The 21,842-nt window shown below is 46.3% G+C and overlaps 1 protein-coding gene across 2 annotated transcripts in view; it reads right to left on the reverse strand.

Annotated features, from left to right (window-relative positions):
- The window catches only part of LOC143933507 (transmembrane protein 272-like), a 163,600-nt gene that overhangs the window by 63,939 nt on the left and 77,819 nt on the right, over nucleotides 1-21,842 (reverse strand). For both annotated transcript variants that reach the window (XM_077456423.1, XM_077456428.1), the window contains exons 2-4: nucleotides 20,539-20,570; nucleotides 19,831-19,890; nucleotides 14,380-14,556 (exon numbers count right to left, since the gene is read on the reverse strand). In XM_077456423.1, the coding sequence (XP_077312549.1) occupies nucleotides 14,380-14,556; nucleotides 19,831-19,890; nucleotides 20,539-20,570 (269 nt within the window). The remainder of the gene's footprint in view (nucleotides 1-14,379; nucleotides 14,557-19,830; nucleotides 19,891-20,538; nucleotides 20,571-21,842) is intronic.

Raw genomic sequence — 21,842 nt, forward strand, 5'->3', positions numbered from 1 at the left:
TCATACGGAAATGAGATTCTCGGATGAAGATAGTGGAACTGAATTTGAACCGGCAGGGCTGACCATTCCTGACAGTAATAAGCCAATAAGTGAACTGGGGCCAACCGAACTGATGGCCCAGGTAGCTTAAGCTCAAACCCAGATGTATCATGCCTTGATGCGATTGATGGAGACGCATCCAAGGTTCAAGAACAAGGGACTCGCCAAGGGAAAAAGAGGGAAAACCTCATATCTTAAACATTACATTAAATGAGTGAAAAAAAATAATAATAACACCCATACGTGATTAAAGTGGTGTAACTACCCACTAAAACATACAATAATAAACAAAAAACAATTGCAAAAATTATTAATTATAAAGTCCCAATTTGATACTGAAAAAAGAAAACATAGCCAAAGTTCATGCAGTGATTAACCCCTTGCCGCCGAGCGCACGCAGATGTGCGTACTCGGCTTCCGGGAGTTATACCGGGATGATGCCCGCACCTGCAGACATCATCCCGGTACCGTTTTTCTGAGCGGGCGATCGGCTTTCCAGCCATAATAACCGATGCGGCTAAAAGCCGCTCGGCTGTTATGCCGGAGGAGTGGGAGGGAATGTCCCCCCTCCTGCTGCTCTTACCGTTGTTCCCGCTCAATCGGGAGCACCGATCTCACATCCGCCACTTCCAGCGGCTAGGGAGGGACTGGAATGACGCCGTAAGTGGCGTTATTCCAGTCTCCTAATTGTAAACACGGAGGCGACGTCATGACGTCACTTCCCGTTTACTCGGCTGCCAATGGCACTGGATTTTAAAAAATATACAGTATTCAGAATTGTCGTTTTCAGCGATCTGAATACTTTGAAGTGTAAAGGAGGGATCGGGAGTCTTTTATACCCCCGATCCCTCCATAAAGAGTACCTGTCACCACCTATTACTGTCATAAGGGATGTTTACATTCCTTGTGACAGCAATAAAAGTGATCAGTTTTTTTTTTTAAACAATTTATTAATTTAAAAATTAATAAAATAAATAAGAAAAAACAACATTTTTTTTAAAGCGTTCCCCGTCGCTGCGAGCTCGCGCAGCAAAGAAAACGCATGCGGAAGTCGCGCCCGCATATGTAAACGGTGTTCAAATCATACATGTGAGGTATCGCCACGATCGCCAGAGCGAGAGCAATAATTCTTGTACTAGAGTTCCTCTGTAACTCTAACCTGGTAACTGGAAAAAAAATTAAAGCATCGCCTATTGAGATTTTTAGGTACCGCAGTTTGTCGTCATTCCACGAGTGCGTGCAATTATAAAGTGTAACATGGTTGGTATCTATTTACTCAGCGTAACATTATCTTTCACATTATGCAAAAAAATTGGGCTAATTTTATTGTTTAGTTTTTTTTTTTAAATTCATGAAAGTGTCACTTTTCCCAAAAAGTTGCGTTTAAAACACCGCTGCGCAAATACCGCGTGACATAAAATATTGCAACAATTGCCGTTTTATTCTCTAGAGTCTCTGCTAAAAAAATATATATAATGTTTGGGACTTTATAATTAATTATTTTTGCAATTGTTTTTTGTTTATTATTGTATGTTTTAGTGGGTAGTTACACCACTTTAATCACTTTTGGGTGTTATTTTAGTATTTTTCACTCATTTAATGTAATGTTTAAGATATGAGGTTTTCCCTCTTTTTCTAAGAATGCCCCTATTGTCACCAAATCAAAGCGAAATAAGTTTCTTACTATAGATTCTTTTTAGGGAGCAGCCACAAAATTATCACAATATATAATTAGTCAGTTAATTTAGAGTATTCACAATTACTATCACAAGGTATTATAGTAAGTAGTATAGTAAGTGGCGTGGAGTTTATTTGTAGCTGTTATCTGCATGTACACACTCACCAAGGGAAGCCAAATTTCTCCCAAGGACAAGAGAAGAGATGTTACAGATATGGGGAGGGCTGGACACTTTCAGGCTGAATGTCCCAAGGCTGGCATCAGCTCCCAATTACATGCGGACGTTCTGCTGGCCTTACAGAAGTTGCTCTTCCCAAAGCCAGCAGGAAACTTCATGGGACTCTAAGAAAAAAAGAAATCTAAGAAGAAAAGGGGGAGCAAGCAAACAAATGAGAGCTGCAAAATACTCACTATGCCTCTTAGCAAATACCTTGGGGTGTCTACTTTCCAAAACGGGGTCATTTTGGGGGGGTCGTACTATCTTAACATTTCAGGGTCTCTGAAACTGTGATGGGTAGTGAGGAAGTGAAATCACCATTTTACGCCCCTAGAAATCTTGAAGTTGATGATTGGTTTTTGGGGTCCTGTACACGGCTAGGCTCCCAAAAATTCTCACACATGTAGTATCCCGGTAATGTATTTTGGGATGCAATTCCACATATACCCATGCCATGTGTGAGCAATATATCATTTAGTGACAACACGAGACCAATGTGTTCAAATTTGTGCGTGACCACAGGGGGGACAGGGGTGCTTTTTTTTATTTTATTTTTTTATTATTTATATTGATTTTTTATTTTATTTTTACACTGTTACTTTAATTTTTTTTTATAATTTTTATGGTTATCACAGAGAATGTAAATATCCCCTATGATAGCAATAGGAAGTAACAGGTACTCTTTTTTGAAAAATTGGGGTCTATTAGACTCTAGATCTCTCCTCTGCCCTCAAAGCATCTGACCACACCAAGATTGGTGTGATAAGATGCTTTCCAAATTTCCCAATGGTCCTGTTTATATCCGGCAAAACCGAAGTCATGAAGCTTCCGGATTCTTAGGCCATAGAGATGATTGAAGACATTCTGATCTCCAAACAGCTTCATGGTCCACTGGCGAAACCACAGGCTGCATTCTTAGTACGTTGCTGGTCCTTGTTGGGCATATATTGTAATTTTATTTTTTTTGCAGCATGTGGGCTTAACGAAAAAAGAGATTGATCGGTGGGTATGTCCACCATTAGAATACCGCCCTGCATCCACCCACTTCTAATGATGAGCATACATGCACCATTTATTTTTTAACTGTACTGGTGAAATCACCTCCTACAGCACTGGAGTCACTGATTTACGTATCTTGAGAGCAAACCCTGTTGCTGTCAAAATAAATAAATTCGTGCTGCAGCTGAATGGCATACCTGAAAAGCAAACAATGGTAACAATAAAACATGAACTCAATAAAACAACAACAATCTGTGCCAAAAAAAAGAGTAAAAATCGCCCCTTCACCCCTGCCCCCGTGCTTAGACATATATGCTCTTTTTTTTCCGTGGTAGTGAAATCACCTCCTACAGTGCTGGAGTTATGGATTTACATATCGTGAGAGCAAACCCTGTTGCTGTCAGAATAAATAAACCCATGCTTGCAGCTGAATGGTGTACCTGCAAAGCAAATAATGGTTTACAATAAAACAGTAAGTAAAGTAACGTTACACAGTGGTAACGGGCGGCACAGTGGTGTAGTGGTTAGCATTCTCACCTAGCAGTAAGAAGGGTCGCTGGTTCAAATCCCAACCACGACACTACCTGCCTGGAGCAAATAATGGTTTACCCCGGTTTCCTCCCACAATCCAAAGACATGCAGGTAGGTTAATTGGCTTCTGTCCAAAATTGGCCCTAGTATATGAATGGGGACCTTGGATTGTGGGCGCCTTGAGGGTAGGGACCAATGTGAGTGTGCAATGTACAGGGATGGGGTCTATTGTAGACACTCACTCAGGTTGAACTGGATGGACTGATGTCTTTATTCAACCTTACTAACTATGAAACTATGAAACTATGAAACTATGAAACTATGAAACTATGAGTATAATTGTAGGACATACCATACCTGCAAAGCAAATACAATAAAACACAGTAAAAATAAAACATTACAGTTAAGCACAAAATACAGTAGAAAGAGAACAATAGATAGAGAACTTGAGATTTATTTTTTGCACGTTTATTTTAACTGTAAAATTAACGTTGCAGACTAGGGTATCTCAAAATGTGATGACCATTTGATCTTTCAAGACCCTGTGTAAGTGTGCCCTAGAACTTTGCCATTCTGTACCCTATACTTATACTCCACTAGTGTGTGGTAGCGACAGAAACATTCACCAATGCAGAGACCAGGTTGGCCAAGACAGGAAGGACAATAATAGCGGGTGTTACGCCTATATCCATGTTTTCTGCAGACACAACATCTTCTTTGGGGTGATTTTTGGCCTGAAGTAATACGGAGGACTTCTGGAAAGTGCCTCTCATGCAGTCAGCTCACTGCATTTGCATCGGGAAGTTGGGCTACAGCACCGTCTGAAAACAGAAGGGCTGTGATGATCTTTTCCTGGAATTTTAGGAAGCATCTAGTTCATCCTGATGCTTTATATAGCTCATAAGCATTCAGCAGAGCCAATTGGAATAAATATACAGACAGACACAGTGTCTGGCCCTCCTATGTTAAGGTTGTATTCATGGACACAAAGGGGGTTCATAACAACACCAGTAGTCATTAGAATTTCGACTGCCATATCTGTGTGAAGGGAGGACAGAATGAAAACATTCCATGTATCCCTCCACTTCCCTGCAAGCAAATTATTACACTTCAAGCAGGCTCTCTCCCCTGTCTACGTTGGGAATCTACAAGTCATTGGGGGAAGCCCCAGTGATTAGATCGCACAGTGACAAATGCGGGAATTCCACAATCAAAGAGGTAACTAAAAAGTGTCATGTTTGTGTAATAATTGTCCACGTACAAGTGGTACCCATTTCCAAATAAGGGTGACACCAAGGCCCAACCAATCTTGCAAGCACTCCCTATGTAGTCTTGGCAGTTGGGGGGCTCCATGTGACTGTCTTTTCCCTTATGAACAATAAAACTATATGTATAGCCTGTTGCCCTATCACAGAGCTTATACAACTTGACCCCATATCAGACATGCTTGCTGGGGAGATACTGTTTGAAAGACAAGTGGCCAGAAAATGTAATCAGGGACTTATCAACGCAGACAACTTGATCGAGAATAAACAAGGCTGCAAACCGTTAGTTGAAGTGGTTTAATTTTGTGGAGCTGATCGTATCCAGGGTCACCCCGAGGAAGACAGAGTTCATTGTCACTGAAATGCATGAACCACAAGATCAGTAAGGCCCGGGAATGAGAAGGAGGGCAACGAGTGGTAGTGGAGGGCCGGCATGACAGTGGGAGAAGGGCACAGGAAAGGGTTAAAAATTGAGCAAGTGTGAGAGGGGGGTGGCTAGAGAAGAAGGAGAGGGGAGCCTTTAAGTATCACAGGCAGGAATAGGAGGAGCACCAGTTAGACAAAGCACGAGGAAGAAAGGAGTTTCCCTGGAGTCAGTGAGAGCTAGGTAGATAGAGCATGGCTGACCTGGAGGCTATCTTTGCCCAGCTTAGAGCAGCAGCCCCTGCCACAGACCGGAGTGGCTGGAACGGCAGGTGGCGCCGCTCATTAGGTCACAGGCTGAGGCTGGGGGGTCAGATACACCACGCGCCCAGAGGTCGCGGCCTCAGGAGCGTTTTTTCCCCAGAGCTGTCCCCAAGAGCCGCCCGCCCTGATAGGAGCCCCCCCGGCCGGGACCCGTCAGGCCCGCCGGCGAAGCGCACACCTGCTTCCGCCGGGTCTGGGCCTGGACGGAATCCTTGGCTACAGCGGCGCTCGGTGGGCGGGGCTTCGGCACGGGCTAGCGCCTCCCCCCGCCCGCTTGGCGGAGACATGCGGAGGATCCGGGCTCCCTCTCCCCCCCAGGAGAGGGGAGGGGGAGGCCTCAGCATGGGGCAGCAGTTGCAACGACCGCCGGGCCTTCCCCATCCCCGGCCGGCGGTTTGGATGAGTGGCAGCTTGGTCAAGATGGCGGCCGGTGGCAGCTGCGGAGTGCGGTGGTGGCTGCTTCAGGAGGATCCAGAGGGACCGGAAATGCGGAGGAGCGGAGAGGCCGGAGGGGACCTGGGCGGCCTGCTACACGTCTGGCGAGGGTGGAGCGTGCGGAGCCCCTGCACACACCCAAGGTCCTGTCCGAGGGGGAGCTGAGTGCATCCAACCAGGAGGGTCTGCAGGAGCGTCTGTCAGCGGTGGAGGCGAGCAGAGCGGCGGAGGGGTCCATCCCTGGTCGGCCCGGTAAGTCCACTTCTGTGTTTTTGTCTGCTGTGGTCCCTGTTGTGTCTGGGGTTGTCGGGGGTGGGACGGGGGCCGGGGGATTTGGGTCAGGGTCTGGGGGGTCCATCGGGGGGCTGGTAGGGCCGGGCAGTGTCGGGGCGGCTGTGGCGGGCTCCGAGTCGCAGCTGCAGGCCCTTTTAGGGGGCTGCGGGATTTGGTGCAGCGCTTTGCGCAGAACACCAGTGGGAGGGCTCCGCCTGTGGTGGTGTGGGGGCCGTCAATCTCAGGGGCCGTTGGGGGTGGGAGGGTCAGGGGGGAACTGGCAGCGGCACCAGCCGCGGCCGCCCTTCCCGTGGTGGGGGTTCCCGTGGTGGGGGTTCCCCCGGCGGTTGCCGAGGTCCCCCCGGCGGGGGCCCCCCAGGGGCGGGGGAAAAAAGTGGTGTCCCCTGACGGGGGCGTTAGGACGGATATAGTGCGCATAGCGGATGCGGCGAAATGTGAGGTCTATGTTTGCTTCGAGGGACCGTTGGGCTCTCACTTGAAGCCGGAGGTGCGGGAGAAGATCGTGAAGGGTGAGTATGTGGAGATCTTTTCGCTGCTTCCCCTCGAGAAGTTTAACCTTGACAGGGTTAAACCCGACGATAATAAGGAGGAGGATGAGGAGAAGCGCCGTTATAGGTTGATTCCGTGGACATTCACAAATTGCCTGCAGGCATTCGCCATTATGGCCAGCGTCATCGGTGAGAAGAACCCCGAACACTGTTTGGCGTTGTTCTGTTATATGGACGCAGTGGGGGAGGCCTGAGGGTGTACGGGGGTATGGCATGGCTCCATTATGACGAGCAGTTCCATCAGAGGAGAGCCATGCGTCCCTCGTTGCGATGGGACCATAAGGATATAAGCCTCTGGATGAGGTTAACGTCCTTGGCGAGGGCCCCCACCCAGTTTTTTCCGGGACAGCCGGCCACTAACAAACGGGGACTCTGCTGGCAGTTCAATGACGGCATTTGCAAGTTTGGAAGTTCCTGCCGCTTCAAACATGAGTGTACCGGTTGCGGCGGCACCCACCCGGGTTCCCGGTGTTTTACGAAAGGGAAGGGATGAACAGGAGACTTGGCTAACAAAAGGGATGATGCCGGTGAAGGGGGAAAAGATGGCGCCTTTCCTAAGTAGGTACCCGGACCGGGCGGCTGCCCGACAACTGCGGGAGGGATTTGGGGAGGGTTTTCGGATCCCTAGTTCTTTGACTGCGATTCCGGCGGTGGCGCGGAACTTGCGGTCCAAGTTGCTGCACCCGGGGGTGGTGGGGAAAAGCTGGGTAAGGAGGTGGCGCTGGGTCTCATGGCGGGCCCCTTCCGGGAGCCGCCGCTGTCGGGGTTGGTGGTGTCCCCTCTTGGGGTGGTGCCCAAGAAGGAGCCGAATAAATTTCGGCTGATACACCATCTTTCGTTTCCTGAGGGGGGCTCTGTCAATGATGCGATTGACCCGGCAGCCTGTACGGTGTCCTATACGTCCTTTGACACCGTGGTGTTATGGGTGCGTCAGTGTGGGCGGGGGCCTTGTTGGCGAAGGCGGATATCGAATCGGCGTTCCGCCTGCTGCCTGTCCACCCTGACAGCTTTCACTTGTTGGGCTGCTGTTGGCAGGGCGATTTTTATGTGGATTGTTGCCTTCCAATGGGGTGTTCAGTCTCGTGCGCTTTGTTTGAGACCTTCAGTTCATTCGTAGAGTGGGTGGTCCGAGACGTTTCAGGTTTGAATTAGATAATTCATTACCTGGACGTCGGCTCGGCCGGGACGAACACATGCGCGGTATTGCTGACTACGTTGCAGCAGATAGCCAAGTCGTTTGGGATCCCGCTGGCTGCGGACAAGACGGAGGGCCCTACAGTCAGAATTAGCTTTCTGGGGATTGTGATTGATTCAGAGGCCATGGAATGCCGGCTCCCGGAGGGGAAGCTTTAGGCCCTCCGGGATGAGATTCAGGTGGTGGCGGGGATGCACAAAAATCAGCTGCGGAAGCTCCAGTCGTTGCTGGGCAAGCTGAACTTTGCGTGTCGAATTATTCCCATGGGCAGGGTGTTTTGCCGACGGCTGTCGGCGGCCACTGCGGGGGTTCAGTCGCCCACTCATTTCATTCGGATCACGCGAGTACACAGGGAAGACTTGAGGGTGTGGCACACCTTTCTGGCACAATACAATGGCAAATCCCTCTGGCTTAGCGGCCCTGTGAGCAATTGGGATTTGGAATTGTTCACGGATGCAGCGAGTCTACTGGGTACGGTGCATACTTTGGGGCCCAGTGGAGCGCGGCCCCCTGGCCTGCGGAGTGGGTGGAGGCAGGGTTGTGCAAGAATCTGGTTCTGCTGGAATTGTTTCCAGTGGTACTGACGGTTGAGATTTGGGGCAAGGCATTCCGGGATATGAAGGTTAGGCTGAATTGCGACAATTTGGGCGTGGTTCAGGTCATTAACCGCATCTCGGCGTCTTCCATGCCGGGCGTGCGACTGCTGCAGCACTTGGTGCTGCACTGCTTGGAACTGAATATTTTCTTGTATGCAGTGCATCTGCCGGGGGTTGACAATACGTTGGCTGACGCCTTGTCTCGTTTCCAGTGGGACATGTTTTGGGAGTTGGGGCCGACGGCCAAGCGGGAGGGGGTGCCTTGCCCCCGCTGGATGTGGTCGATTGTCTGGGAGTCCTCGCTGGATGGATCGAACGGTCGGTGATTGCCGCCACTTGGGTGGCCTACGGTAAGGTATGGTGTGAGTGGCGGGATTTTGTCGGCCTAGCTTTCTGGTTCAAGTTGAGAGGGTCAGTGGACTATACCAAAGAGTTTTGCATTCGGCAGGCGATGAAAGGTTATCGCCAAGTGTGAAAACGGAGGGATACTAGGAAGCCGGTGACGTTCGGCAACCTGAGGGAATTGGAGGGTCGGTTGGGGTCGGTCTGCTCCTCTGGGTTTGAGGCGTAGTTATCCCGGGCAGCTTTTTCGCTGGCCTTCTTTGGCGCTTTCAGGGTTAGCGAACTGGTGAGTCCGTCGAGGACGACCCCTGGGGGGATACTGGCACATGACGTGCGCCTGCTGGGGGATCGGGTGGAGGTTTGGTTGCAGCGGTCCAAAACGGATCAAGGAGGTAGAGGGGTGCGTGTGAGCTTCTATCGATTGGAAGGGTCGCCGCTGTGCCCAGTACAGGCTGTAAGGGAGTTTTTGGGGGTGAGGCCGGTGGGGGACGGAGCACTGCTTGTTCATGAGGATGGGTCGTTGCTGTCAAGATTCCAATTCGTGGCAGTGTTCAGGAAATGCTTGACAGCGGCCGGCCTGGATAGCTCACGGTTTGCCTCGCACTCCTTTCGTATAGGGGTGGCTACTGAAGCTGCTCGTTGCGGGGTGGACGAGGCTGCCGTCCGGAGAATAGGGAGGTGGGATTCGCTTAGGTTTCGGTCATACCTTCAGCCCGAGCTGGTGGTGGAATAGGGGTGGCCCACTTAAGAGAGTACAGGGGGGATGTTTGGGGGGCTGTTTGGGTTCATGTCTGTGCATTTTCAGCATGCTGTTATCTGTGGTTTCTTCTATGTCTTTCAGATGGATTCCAGATGGGGCTCGTCTGGATATTGGGGCACTCTTATGTGTTCAGGGGGGCCAGGAGGGCAGATATGAGGCAAAACGGCAGACAGCTTGGGGTTCCTTGGGAGGAGGCATGTGTGAGATGGATTGGGAGGCCGGGCATGCTGTGGAGTAGGGTTTTGCCGGAGGTGCTCCACGTGGTGCGCCTGGACAGGCCACCTGACGTGCTGGTACTACACGTGGGGGGAAACGACCTGGGGGGCCGGCCAGCCAGGGAGCCCATTCAGGTGTCAAACTGGACTTCTTACGTTTGAGCACCCTCTTCCCAGGAATGCTGATCGTATGGTCTGATATAGTGGCCAGGACGTGTTGGCGGCTGGTGCGGTCAGTGGACTGTTTGAACAAAACAAGGATTAAGGTGAACAAAGGGGTGGGGCAGTTTTTCATCAGGAATGGGGGTTTGGTGGTCCGCCATTGGGAGTTGGAACGGATATGGGTCTGTACCTCTTGAGAGATGGGGTGCATCTCTCGGACGTCGGGCTGGATCTTTGGGCCCTTGGTTTACAGGAGGGGATACAGCGGGCTCTGAGAGTGTGGCGGGGCTCCCAAGGGTCCCTTGTTAGCTGATGACGGTGGTGGGGGTTTGTATGGTGGTAACAGACCCAGGAAATGGAAGTGTGGGGGGACCCATTAGGGACATGGGCTCCCTTGGTTACAGCTAATGCGGGTTAGCTGAGTATGGGATGCTGGACACTGCGGGTAGGGAGTTGTCTCCGGGCTGATGCTATCACGGCCAGAGGCCTAGTACGGTAGCCTGCCCGCAGTGTAACAAAGTGAGACACCGTTGGGAAAGTGCCATACAAGCCACCGGGCTCAAAAACTGATGAGGTTTCAGAGTTATGTTTATTAAGGGTTAAAATGGTTACTTGTTTATAAATATATAAAATATATCAAACATATAAATAAAAGGCTGCTGTGGCTGGTTATATCCCATACAAAAAGGTGTGGTCTCATTTTTATAGGTAAGAAAATGGGTACAGGTTGGGGGGATGTAACGTCGGGGCTACAGTGGGTAAAACGAGGAGGTGCATCTTATGTACACTGGTCATGCTCGTATCCCCTCCATGGAAGCAGAGAACATGGGCATATGGTGAATTGGGTCAGTGGACCAATATAACAGGTTTCCATTCTTTGGCAAGAGTCAACTGGGGATTAGCAATCTAGATAGATCCTCTGTGAAAAACAGTTAATAAAAATCAAGTGACGTAAAATCAACTGTTTCCACCTTAATTCCAGGTTGGCCAGCGAATGGGGCAAGTGCAGGTGCTGCAGAAGTGGTAGGCTCCCAATTAGGATTGCCATATGCAGCTTAACCACTACAGATCCGCGCTATTGCCAAATGACGGCATCAGCGCGGACCTACATTTCCGGGACTACGTCTATTGACGTCGTCCCGGATACGAGCGGCCTGCGCGCCCCCTGAGGGGCGCGCGCGGCGCGCTCTGTGATTGGCGAGTCCGTGAGACTCGCCTGATCACCGATCCGTGCAAGGGGTCGATCCCGACCCCTTATCACGTGATCAGCTGTCAGCCAATGACAGCTGATCATGTGATAGAACGGAGCCGGTAATCGGCTATTATTCCTCCTCGCGCTGACAGCGCGAGGAGAGAAAAAAAAAGCCGATCACCGGCGGCCGTGATCGGGACATCAGTCCCGATCACGGCCAGCAATACAGCTGACCACCTGCCCCCTGCCAGTGCCCACCTGCCCACCGCCGTGCCATCCTGAATAAAAGTAAGTGCCCCCCATCAGTGCCCCCCATCAGTGCCCATAGTGCCCACAGTGCCACCTACAGTGCCACCCACAATGCCACCCACAGTGCCATCCAGCAGTGCCACCAACAGTGCCACCCACAGTGCCCACAATCTGCCTCAAAGGTGCTGCGACCCCCAGTGCCGCCCATCAGTGCCCAGCAGTGCCGCCCATCAGTGCCCAGCAGTGCCGCCCATCAGTGCCCAGCAGTGCCACCTATCAGAGCCACCTATCAGTGCCCATCAGTCCCATCTATCAGTGGTACCTATCAGTGCCCATCCGTGCCACCCATCCGTGCCACTTATCCGTGCCACCCATCCATGCCATCTTATCTGTGCCCATCTTTGCCCATCAGTGCCGCCTTATCTGTGCCCATTGGTGCCGCCTTATCTGTGCCTATTAGTGCCGCCTTAACTATGCCTATCAGTGCCCACCAGTGCAGCCCATCAGTGCCCGCCAATGCAGCCCATCAGTGCCCACCAATGCAGCCCATCAGTGCCCACCAATGCAGCCATCAGTGCCGCCTAATCAGCGCACTTCAATGAAGGAGAAAAATGACCCGTTTGCAAAATTTTATAACAAACTATTAAAACATGATTTTTTTTTTTTTTGCATCTTTTTTTGTTTGTTTAGCAAAAAATAAAACTCCGAGCTGTAACTAAATACCACCAAAAGAAAGCTCTATTTGTGGGAAAAAAATGATAAAAATTTCATTTGGGTACAGTGTTGTATGCCCGCGCAATTGTCATTCAAAGTGCATCAGCGCTGAAAGCTGAAAATTGGTCTGGGACTGAGGGGGGTTTAAGTGCCCAGTAAGCAAGTGGTTAAAGGGCACTATGGGCTCTACGGGCCTGTGTTTGAACTCTTGGTGGCTTGCGGGACACTACTTGTGCTAGCCACCAAACCAGCTTGAACTGCACTTATGGGACTCGCCACGTCACCATGTGATACTGCAGTGCTTGTTTGTCTATGACCAGGATGTACTAGGCCACTGGTGCTTGCCAGTTCACCAGAAGGATGAGCAGCACTAGTACTGGCTCTCTTCTCCATGCGAGAGCCCTGCGGTTCTTGCTCCTCAACAACAGAAGAATGGGATTGGGTACGCCTGACCTTAGTAGGGACCATTACTCCATCATCAGAGCTATCTGTCAGGGTGTCGCTGCTCTCTACTGTATGTTCATATACTGAGGCGGCTTCCCCATTGCTCTCATCTGTCATGCTCAGCAACATGTAGGCCTCTTCACTAGTGCACCTCTATCTGGACATTTTGGCCTCTAAATTTACAGACACAACTAGTTTGACTTACAGGCAAATGAACAACTGGTTGTCAGCTACTGCTTCAATTGCTACCAAAAAAAATTAACTGTTTGCAGTCGCAGGGATCAGGCCTGACTCTGCGAATGCTGCAGTTATGTGTGTTGTGTTTTGTAAGTGACAGTCGATTGGTGACAGTAACTAGCTAACTGGCTAACTAGCGTAACCCATGACACTAAATACAGAGATCAGAAAAGAGATCTGTGCACTTTATTAATGACACTGGTGACAGGGGGTGAAAGGGTTAACTGGGGGGTGATCAGGAGGTTAAACCTTTATTAGGGGGTTAATGGAGGGTACCCTAAAGCTACCTGGGCCTACTACTAACTGCCCCAACGTGGATTAGTGTCACAAGTACAGTGATCAGTAGAAAATCTGAAAACTGCACTTGGTGACACAGTGACAGGGATTGAAGGGGTTAACTGGGGAGGGGGCGATCGAGGATGAAAAGGGGGTGAAAAGTCTGCCTATGTGTACTGTGTCAGTGTAGTGTTGGTGCAACTCACGTTTAGATGTTCTCTCTCCTCTCTCTGGAACCGAAAAGGGCTCCATGTGGGGAGGTGACATCACTTCCTCTGGCTTTGTTTACAACTCACAGGCAGAGGAAGCATTACATTTGCCAATACTGATCATCAGATCCAGGCCAGAAATCATTGGCCTGGGCCTAGAGACTGATCGGTTCTGAGGCGAATCCAATCGTGGGTGCACCCCCTAGGTGGCTGCACGCCCAAACGTACTATTAGGCCAATTTGCCCAGGATAGCCAACCTGCTACAGTATAGCTGTGGCGACTGGTCTTTAACTGGTTAATAATTGCAGAGTTGAGAACTTTTAGTGGAACTAGATAGACTTGTGTCATTTTTCAACCTAGCTGTGTAACTATGGAATTTATTACAATACAAACATAACCAATCATGTTTAAAAATGTCATGCCGCGTACACACGATCGGAATTCCGCCCAGAAAAAGACAGATGAGAGCTTTTCATCTGAAAATGTGACCGCGTGTATGCTCCATCGGAATTTAGCTGTCCGAATTTCCGCCAGCCAAAAATTGATAGCATGTTCTCAATTTTCCCAATGGAAAAACATTCTATTGAAAATTCTGATCGTGTGTATGCAATTCCGACACACCAAAAATCATGTATGCTCAGATTCAACTACGAGACAGAAGCTATTGGCTATGGCTACTGGCTATTGAACTTCCTTTTTCTAGTCCCGTCGTATGTGTTGTACATCACCACGTTATAAACGATTGGAATTTGGTGTGACCGTGTGTAGGCAAGACAGCTTGAGCTGAATTCCGTCGGGAAAACCATGAGAGCTTTTTCCGACGAGAATTCCGATTGTGTATACATGGCATTACGCTATATTTAGTAATCAAAAAATGTATAATAATGTTTTAAAACTATTACACTATATTTAGAAACCAAAATGTTATTAACAAAGCTTTAAAAATAATTACAGTATATTTAGTAATTCGTATTATTGCATTAATAAATAATTAAAAAAGGAAGTGTTTCAAAATATATAATTACACTAAAGAAAATCGAAGTAATCAATTAAAACAGGCTGTCATATGTTAGATATACATAAAAGAAACATACCGGTAATGAACCAGCCAACTGTGAATAAAAATATTGCGGTGTCCAAAACAGTAGTATAACACTTCTTTAATGCCCTCAGAAGCAGAATGCCAGAAACTACTATTTGTGCAACACCAGTTATTATAAGAAATACTGGTATAATGGGCTGAATAGGACAGTCGTCTTTGTATAGGCCGCCTGTTAATGAAAGAAAAAAATACCATATTTAGATACCATATTTTTTCCCCCCAGAATGTATTATCTATAGAACTGTAACTGTGAAATATATGTACATAAATATATGTATGTACAATAATGTAATTTCAAACACAACATGATCATATCATTCCACTGTTCTCTTGTTTTAATTTCAGCACAATGCTTGTGTGCCCCACATGTGCAATAGTGACACTACTAATATTAGAAACAAATGTTAAAATTTCCTTAAGTAAAGCTTTGTTTTTTATTTTCTAAATAGGTTCCTTTAAGCTAGTGCATTGTTGGTTCACTTACCATTTCCTTCAATTTCCCTTCTGAATGTTTTTTTTCTTTGTCTGAATTTCTCACTTCCTGTTTCTCCTCAGTAAACTTCACACCATCATCCGAGCGGTGTTTAGTCAGCCAGAACAGCTTACTGAACAGCTTACTGAGGAGGAACAGGAAGGGAGAAATTCAGACAAAGAAAACAAAGAAAAAAAACATTTAGAAGGGAAATCGATAGAAAAGGTAAGTGAACCAACAATGCACTAGCTTAAAGGAACCTATTTTGAAAATAAAAAACAAACCTTTACAACCCCTTTAAACCAAAAAAGTAAAAAAGAAATAAAAAACAAACAGGGGGGCAGAACATAGATTGTGTCCCAGGTGTTGAAAATAAGTGGTTGGGTCGCGTTTTTAACCCTTCCTGAACACCTATTGATGCCACGCAAAATTAATACGATAAGGGGCAGATAGAGGTGTTCACACTGCAGCATTAGCATTACTTTGCGTTGCGACGAGGCAACACTAACACTGCCTGCAGAGTTTGGCAGGTGTTGGATGCTTTGCAACTGCCTCCATTCACTTCTATTGCAATGCACAACTGCACCTTAAATGCACTGTAAACACACAAAGCGAAAGTGATAATTTCCTAATTTAGCCTTGGAAAAAAAAGCAAAAAACCCAAACAGGCCATTTGAGAAGTGTTGCTGATGTAACATGAATGCCTGTACAACACATCCTAAATGCTCATCAATGCTATAGGTGCATTAATGTGCTTTTAGGCAAGTGTGACAGAGCCGAACCTGAAGATGTAGGTAGAAAAAAAGAGAGGGTATTCTCTGAGTGGAAGGCGAAATCAAGTTCAGTGTGGTCAGAGTAATTACACAGTGGATGTTCAATTATTTGCTTATATTAAAGCGGAGTTTCACCCAAAAATGGAACTTCCGCTTTAAGCACTTCTCCCCCCTTACATGCCACATTTGGCATGTCAATTTTTTTTTGGGGGGGGGGAGTGGGGGCTTTGTTAGGAGGGGGACTTCCTGTCCCACTTCCTCCTAGGGACCGCCAAGGCGACTCCTCCTTTCACCTTAGGCGTCCCCTCCCTCTAGGCGATCTCTTGGGACATGTGACAGGTTCCAGGAGATCGCCTATCCACTTTGGGAGTGTAGCACGACTCGCGCATGCGCCATGCATGCTCGGCCGTGAAGCCTAAAGCTGTCACGGCCAGGTGCTCGCCTAAAACTCACAAATGATCTACGAATGGCTAAAACCAATGGACACTACCCTGTACTCCTACTCCTGGACCTCTCTGCTGCCTTTGACACAGCTGGAAATCACTAATGCAGAGAAAGCCTTTAATTGGGTGGCTTGGGGTTACATGGCTGTGGTTCTGACATCCATACCTGAGGCCCAGTTCACACTGGGGCAACAAACGCTCCGACTTTGAAAGCACAAGTCGCATGACATGTAAAAATCAATGTTTCCCTATGAGCATAGCTCCCAACTGTCCCTGATTTTGAGGGACTGTCCCTGATTTGGACCAAATTCCCCCTGTCCCTCTTTCCTCCTCATTGGTCCCTCATGTTTGACTGTTCTGTATAGTTGTATATAAAATGCACTTTTTAAAAGTGTTTCCCAGTGCTAAACTTTTCATCCAATTTCTAAATTACTGCATTTGCAAATTTCAAAAGCCAATATAAATGAATCTGAGTGGTAAAAATAGCACTTTTGGGTTAAACTAAATATTTTTTTTTTTAGAATTTTCCTTTATGCGGACGTGTCCTATGCCTATATACTTTTGATAATAAGTGACCCTTGTTAACATCTCAAAAAGTTGTGAGGTATGCCTATGAGAGCTGTCTTATCTGGTCCAACTTGTGTCAGTCTGACTTTGGAAAAGGTTCCTGCACTACTTTGGTCAGATTTCTGTCTGATTTCAGCCCATAGAATTGAATAGAAGTCACATCTAAGTCGGATCAGCATCTTAATCGATCCCACTTGTGCTCAGAGGCAAAGTTAGCGAAACAAAATTCATACCGGACCTGATATTAGGGGAACACCACGTCAATCACAATGTCTTCATCCACCACCACTGACCCGACTAAAAAAAGCTCCTCCCCCTGGTGAATTCACCCCTCGTTCTGGCAGCTCCCATGTCTGACAGTTCTTATACAGTATAGCTATAGGGCATGGCCATAGGGTGATGTACTCCAAAGACCCTAGCCCCCTATGACATCATGGACCCAGGCATGATGTTTTTTCTTTTACTGAGTACTGAGATCATGCCAATGTCTATAAGAAAGGCTGACATTATTTGGGAATGCTTTTGAGAAAGCGGATGGACTATAGAACAGAGAAAAGTATAAATGTGCAAAAATATTTGCTAAAATCTCTTCAATGCATGTTTACCTAGAGAGGACTTTTTCCTAAACTATAACTAAAGGCAAAGTTATTTTTTAGTTTTAAATAGAATGGAGTGGGATTAAGACACCTGTCAGTTTAGTTTTTTTGCTGTCTCAGTTATGGAGATTTATCCTCTCGATTTGTCTTGGTTACCATTATCACTGAAAGTGAACGTAAAGAAAACCAACAGGAAGAGTGGAGATATTTCCTCTCACTTCCTATTTTTACTATGGGACAAGAAGTGAAGAACCCCCCCCTCCCCCATGAGACACAGATGGAAAAAATAAATCTTACAGGGAGATGTTTTCCCCTGTTACTCTATCCAAAATGAAAAACGGTTTTGCCTTTATTTCTACTTTAACAAAAATAGGGTTACAGGTCATTCCTTTCTGTTCCTGGGCCAACTGTGCATCCAAAATTTTAATGCTATAACTTGCATGTGTCTGCCTATTATTCTTAAAAGAGAAGTTTGGGAATACAAAAAAATAATAATAATCATAGTCGCCTAGATGGCTGCAGAACTGATCCTAGCTGCAGCTGCCCCCCACTGGCTCTACATGGAGAACTGAGTGATCAAAACCCACTGAACTCTCAGTTGTCGGTATTCAGTCAGCAGAGAGCCAGTGACTGTCAGTATATCCCCATCTTCCTCTCAGCATACCTCTATCTAGCACACCTATATCTTCTAGAGAGACCTGCTACATGTGGCAGTCTCTCCCCTTGTAAGTCCCTGTAACGTGTTGTAGTACTCACCCTTTCCTCCTTGCACCCGCTGCCTCTCAGGGAAGTCTCATAGTTACATAGTTAGTAAGGTTGAATAAAGACACCACTCCAACCTGAGTGAGGGTCTACAATTGTCCCTATCCCTGTACATTGCACTCTCACATTGGTCCCTACCCTCAAGGAGACCACACTCCAAGGTCCCCATTCATATACTAGGGCCAATTTTGAACAGAAGCCAATTAACCTACCTGCATGTCTTTGGAGTGTAGGAGGAAACCGGAGTACCCAGAGGAAACCCACGCAGGCACAGGAAGACATGCAAACTCCAGGCAGGTAGTGTCATGGTTGGGATTCAAACCATTGACCTGTCTTACTGCTAGGTGAGAGTGCTAACCACTACACCACTGTGCCGCCTTGTGACTCCTTCCAAGCTTTTCCTGTTAGGATCCTCCCGGGCCAGCACCTGAGCCCTGGCCCGAGACAGAGTACCCCCCCCCCCTCCCCACCAGACTAGGAAATTTGCTTCAAGTGCCACCAACAGTCTCCTCAGCACTCTATCTCCATCTTCCACCCAACTCCCCTCCCAGCATGACTCATTCCTATTTAAGGGTACACTTGGTCCCCTGCCAGGCCCATCTCCTGGGGATTGGCTAAGCTCCCATAAATATGCAGAACGACCCTCCAAACCTTTGCCTACTAGTTTCCAGAATGCTCTCCAACTTCCAGAACCAGGGAGAGGCACCAGAGAGCTGTATGAGTCATGCTGCCCTGAAATCTAATAAACTTTCACCCAATTAAAGTGGTGTTTCCACCAAAAAAGAAAAATATGTTTAAAATTCTTAAAAAAAATAAAAAATAAAAATCATTGGAAAAAGAAAAAAATGTACTCCCCTCTAAATACCTGTTGCTAGGGGGTCCCTCGTAGTCTGCCTTCTTCCTTGCCCGGGCTGGTGACATCACTTCCTCTCGCGACGCACAGTCACCTGGGACCTGTCACGTGTCCCAGGTGACTGCACGGCATATTACGGCGCCCTGCGCCGCTCGTGCATGTGCAGTGGGTGCCCGGCTGTGAAGCCACAGCCGGGTGCCCACAGTACGAATGACGGCGACACGAGCGGAGCGGGGAACGAGGGGGCGGGCTTCGTTCCTCCGCATCGCTGGACCCTGGGACAGGTAAGTGTCCGATTATTAAAAGTCAGCAGCTGCAGTACTTTAATTAAGACTCACAGGTTTAAGCATGAGCCAGAAAATACATTTCTCTACACTCACAATAGTAGCACACTAGAGGGTGCTACACTCATATAAAGTAGAAATATGTATTTTTTTTTAATTTGTGATGGTAGTGATAACATGCAAGTACATTTTATTTAGACTAAAAATTCACCAATATTGTACCAAATCAATGATATTCTAAGCATATTAATGCTTTAGTACAGCAAGCAGCATTAGCTTTCTTTAAATGCTTTTTTAATTGCTGAATCCATGTGCAGTCTACCAAACTTTCAAAAGTGTTTTGGTGCCCACACTTACCAGAAAACTAGCCTACTATAACATATGACTTTAACAAACACTGGCTGAAGAATAAAATAGAAACGTAATTTTTAATTGCATTACATTCTAAATGGCTTGAATAGCAACTATATATGTATGTTTTGTCAATTTTTGGGTTATAAACTCATATCAATAACTTGCAGACAGTGCCAGCTAAGGCTTCTTGGCATACATTACAATGAGACTGGTGTCAAGGACTACAAACATGAAAAAATTAGAAGACCTATTCACTATGCTTGTTACCACATTTAATCACCAGGGAGAAATAATATGAGAAATAGCTCAAAATTCATTGTTTTTCAGTGCACAACTTACCCATAATGATCATAACTATGCCAATGCCGCACCAGAAGATTAGACCTGCAATCTGCAAATCTGCAAATCAATACATTATTTAAATATGTTGAAACAATTCCTTTTAATAATAAAGTAGAATAGTAAAAAAAAAAAAAAAATAGGGAAAAATACAGCAATATGCATTACTTTACTATTTGTTTAAAGACATGTATAACAAGTATTTTTTTTGCAGGGTATCAAATTGTTATACCTTTAAAGTGGTTGTAAAGGCAGAAGGTTTTTTATTAATCTTAAGGCCTCTTACACATGATACTGCTGTTTGAGCATCTACTTTTTTAGACTTTTTTTTATTCGTATGTATTTGTGCGTATTTACGTGCATTTTTGCGTATAAGTGTTTGAGCATTTTCGCAAAAATAAGTGAAAACTTATTGTTGGGTTCTCATTCTGCACATAATGTAAATGGACATTTGTGCACATTTGTGCGTACGAGGCATAAATTACTGACCAAAAAAGCAGATTTTTCAATTTTGTTTTGCTTGCTGTTGGGGCACTCAACAGGGTGAAGGGGCCAGGAGCTCCACCCAGAACCCCAAAAGAGGAGGATCCGGCTTGCCCTGTGCAAAACCACAGCACAGTGTAGGTAAGTATAACATGTTTATTATTTTAATAGAAAAAAAACTAGACTTTACAATCAAGAAGTAAATTTGTTGTTTTTGATACTTACATACAAAAGTTGTGCAGTCTGTTTTTTTGCACCTAAACATAATGACAAAACAATTAACTGAATGCACCAATAGTTTAAAAGATGTCTTTATGAAATTACAATTATTAAAGTGGGTTTATATTGACTCAAAGTAGACTTCCACTCTTTGAACAAAATGCTTGTTGCTTCATTGAGATGTTTAACCACTTTCAGACCGGACCATTTTGCTGGTAAATGACCAGAGGTCTTTTTACACTTTGGCACTGCGCTGCTTTAACTGGTAATTGCGCGGTCATGCAATGTTGTACCCAAACAAAATTTGCGTCCTTTTCTTCCCACAAATAGAGCTTTCTTTTGATGGTATTTGATTGCCTCTGCGATTTTTATTTTTTGCGATATAAACGTAAAAAGACCGCAAATTTTGAAAAAAAATGATATTTTCTACTTTTTGTTATTAGAAAAATCCAATAAACTCAATTTTAGTCATACATTTAGGCCAAAATGTATTCAGCCACATGTCTTTGGTAAAAAAAAAGTCAATAATTGTATATTTATTGGTTTGCGCAAAAGTTGTCACATCTACAAACTAAGGTACGTTTTCTGCAATTTACGCAGCTTTTAGTTTACGACTGCCTATCTCATTTCTTGAGGTGCTAAAATGGCAGGGCAGTACAAAACCCCCCCAAATGACCCCATTTTGGAAAGTAGACCCCCTAAGGAAATTGATAAGAGGCATGTTGAGCCCATTGAATATTTTATTTTTTTGCCTCAAGCGATTGAATAATGACAAAAAAAAAAATTTTTTTTTTTTTTTACACAAAGTTGTCACTAAATGATATATTGCTCACACATGCTATGGGCGTATGTGAAATAACACCCCAAAATAAATTCTGCTGCTTCTCCTGAGTACGGGGATACCACATATGTGGGACTTTTTGGGAGCCTAGCCGCGTACGGGGCCCCGAAAACCAAGCACCGCCTTCAGGCTTTCTAAGGGCGTACATTTTTGAGTTCACTTCTCACTACCTATTACAGTTTTGAAGGCCATAAAATGCCAAGATGGCACAAAACCCCCACAAATGACCCCATTTTAGAAAGTAGACACCCCAAGCTATTTGCTGAGAGGCATGTTGAGTTCATGGAATATTTTATATTTTGCCACAAGTTGCGGGAAAATTACAAACTTTTTTTTTTTTTTTTTTTTTTTCACAAAGTTGTCACTAAATGATATATTGCTCACACATGCCATGGGCATATGTGAAATGACACCCCAAAATAAATTCTGCTGCTTCTCCTGAGTACGGGGATACCACATATGTGGGACT

Source organism: Lithobates pipiens, unplaced genomic scaffold (genome assembly GCF_037356315.1).
Source record: "Lithobates pipiens isolate NorthernLeopardFrog02 unplaced genomic scaffold, aLitPip1_a1.2 Scaffold_10, whole genome shotgun sequence".
Classification (NCBI taxonomy): Eukaryota; Metazoa; Chordata; class Amphibia; order Anura; family Ranidae; genus Lithobates; species Lithobates pipiens.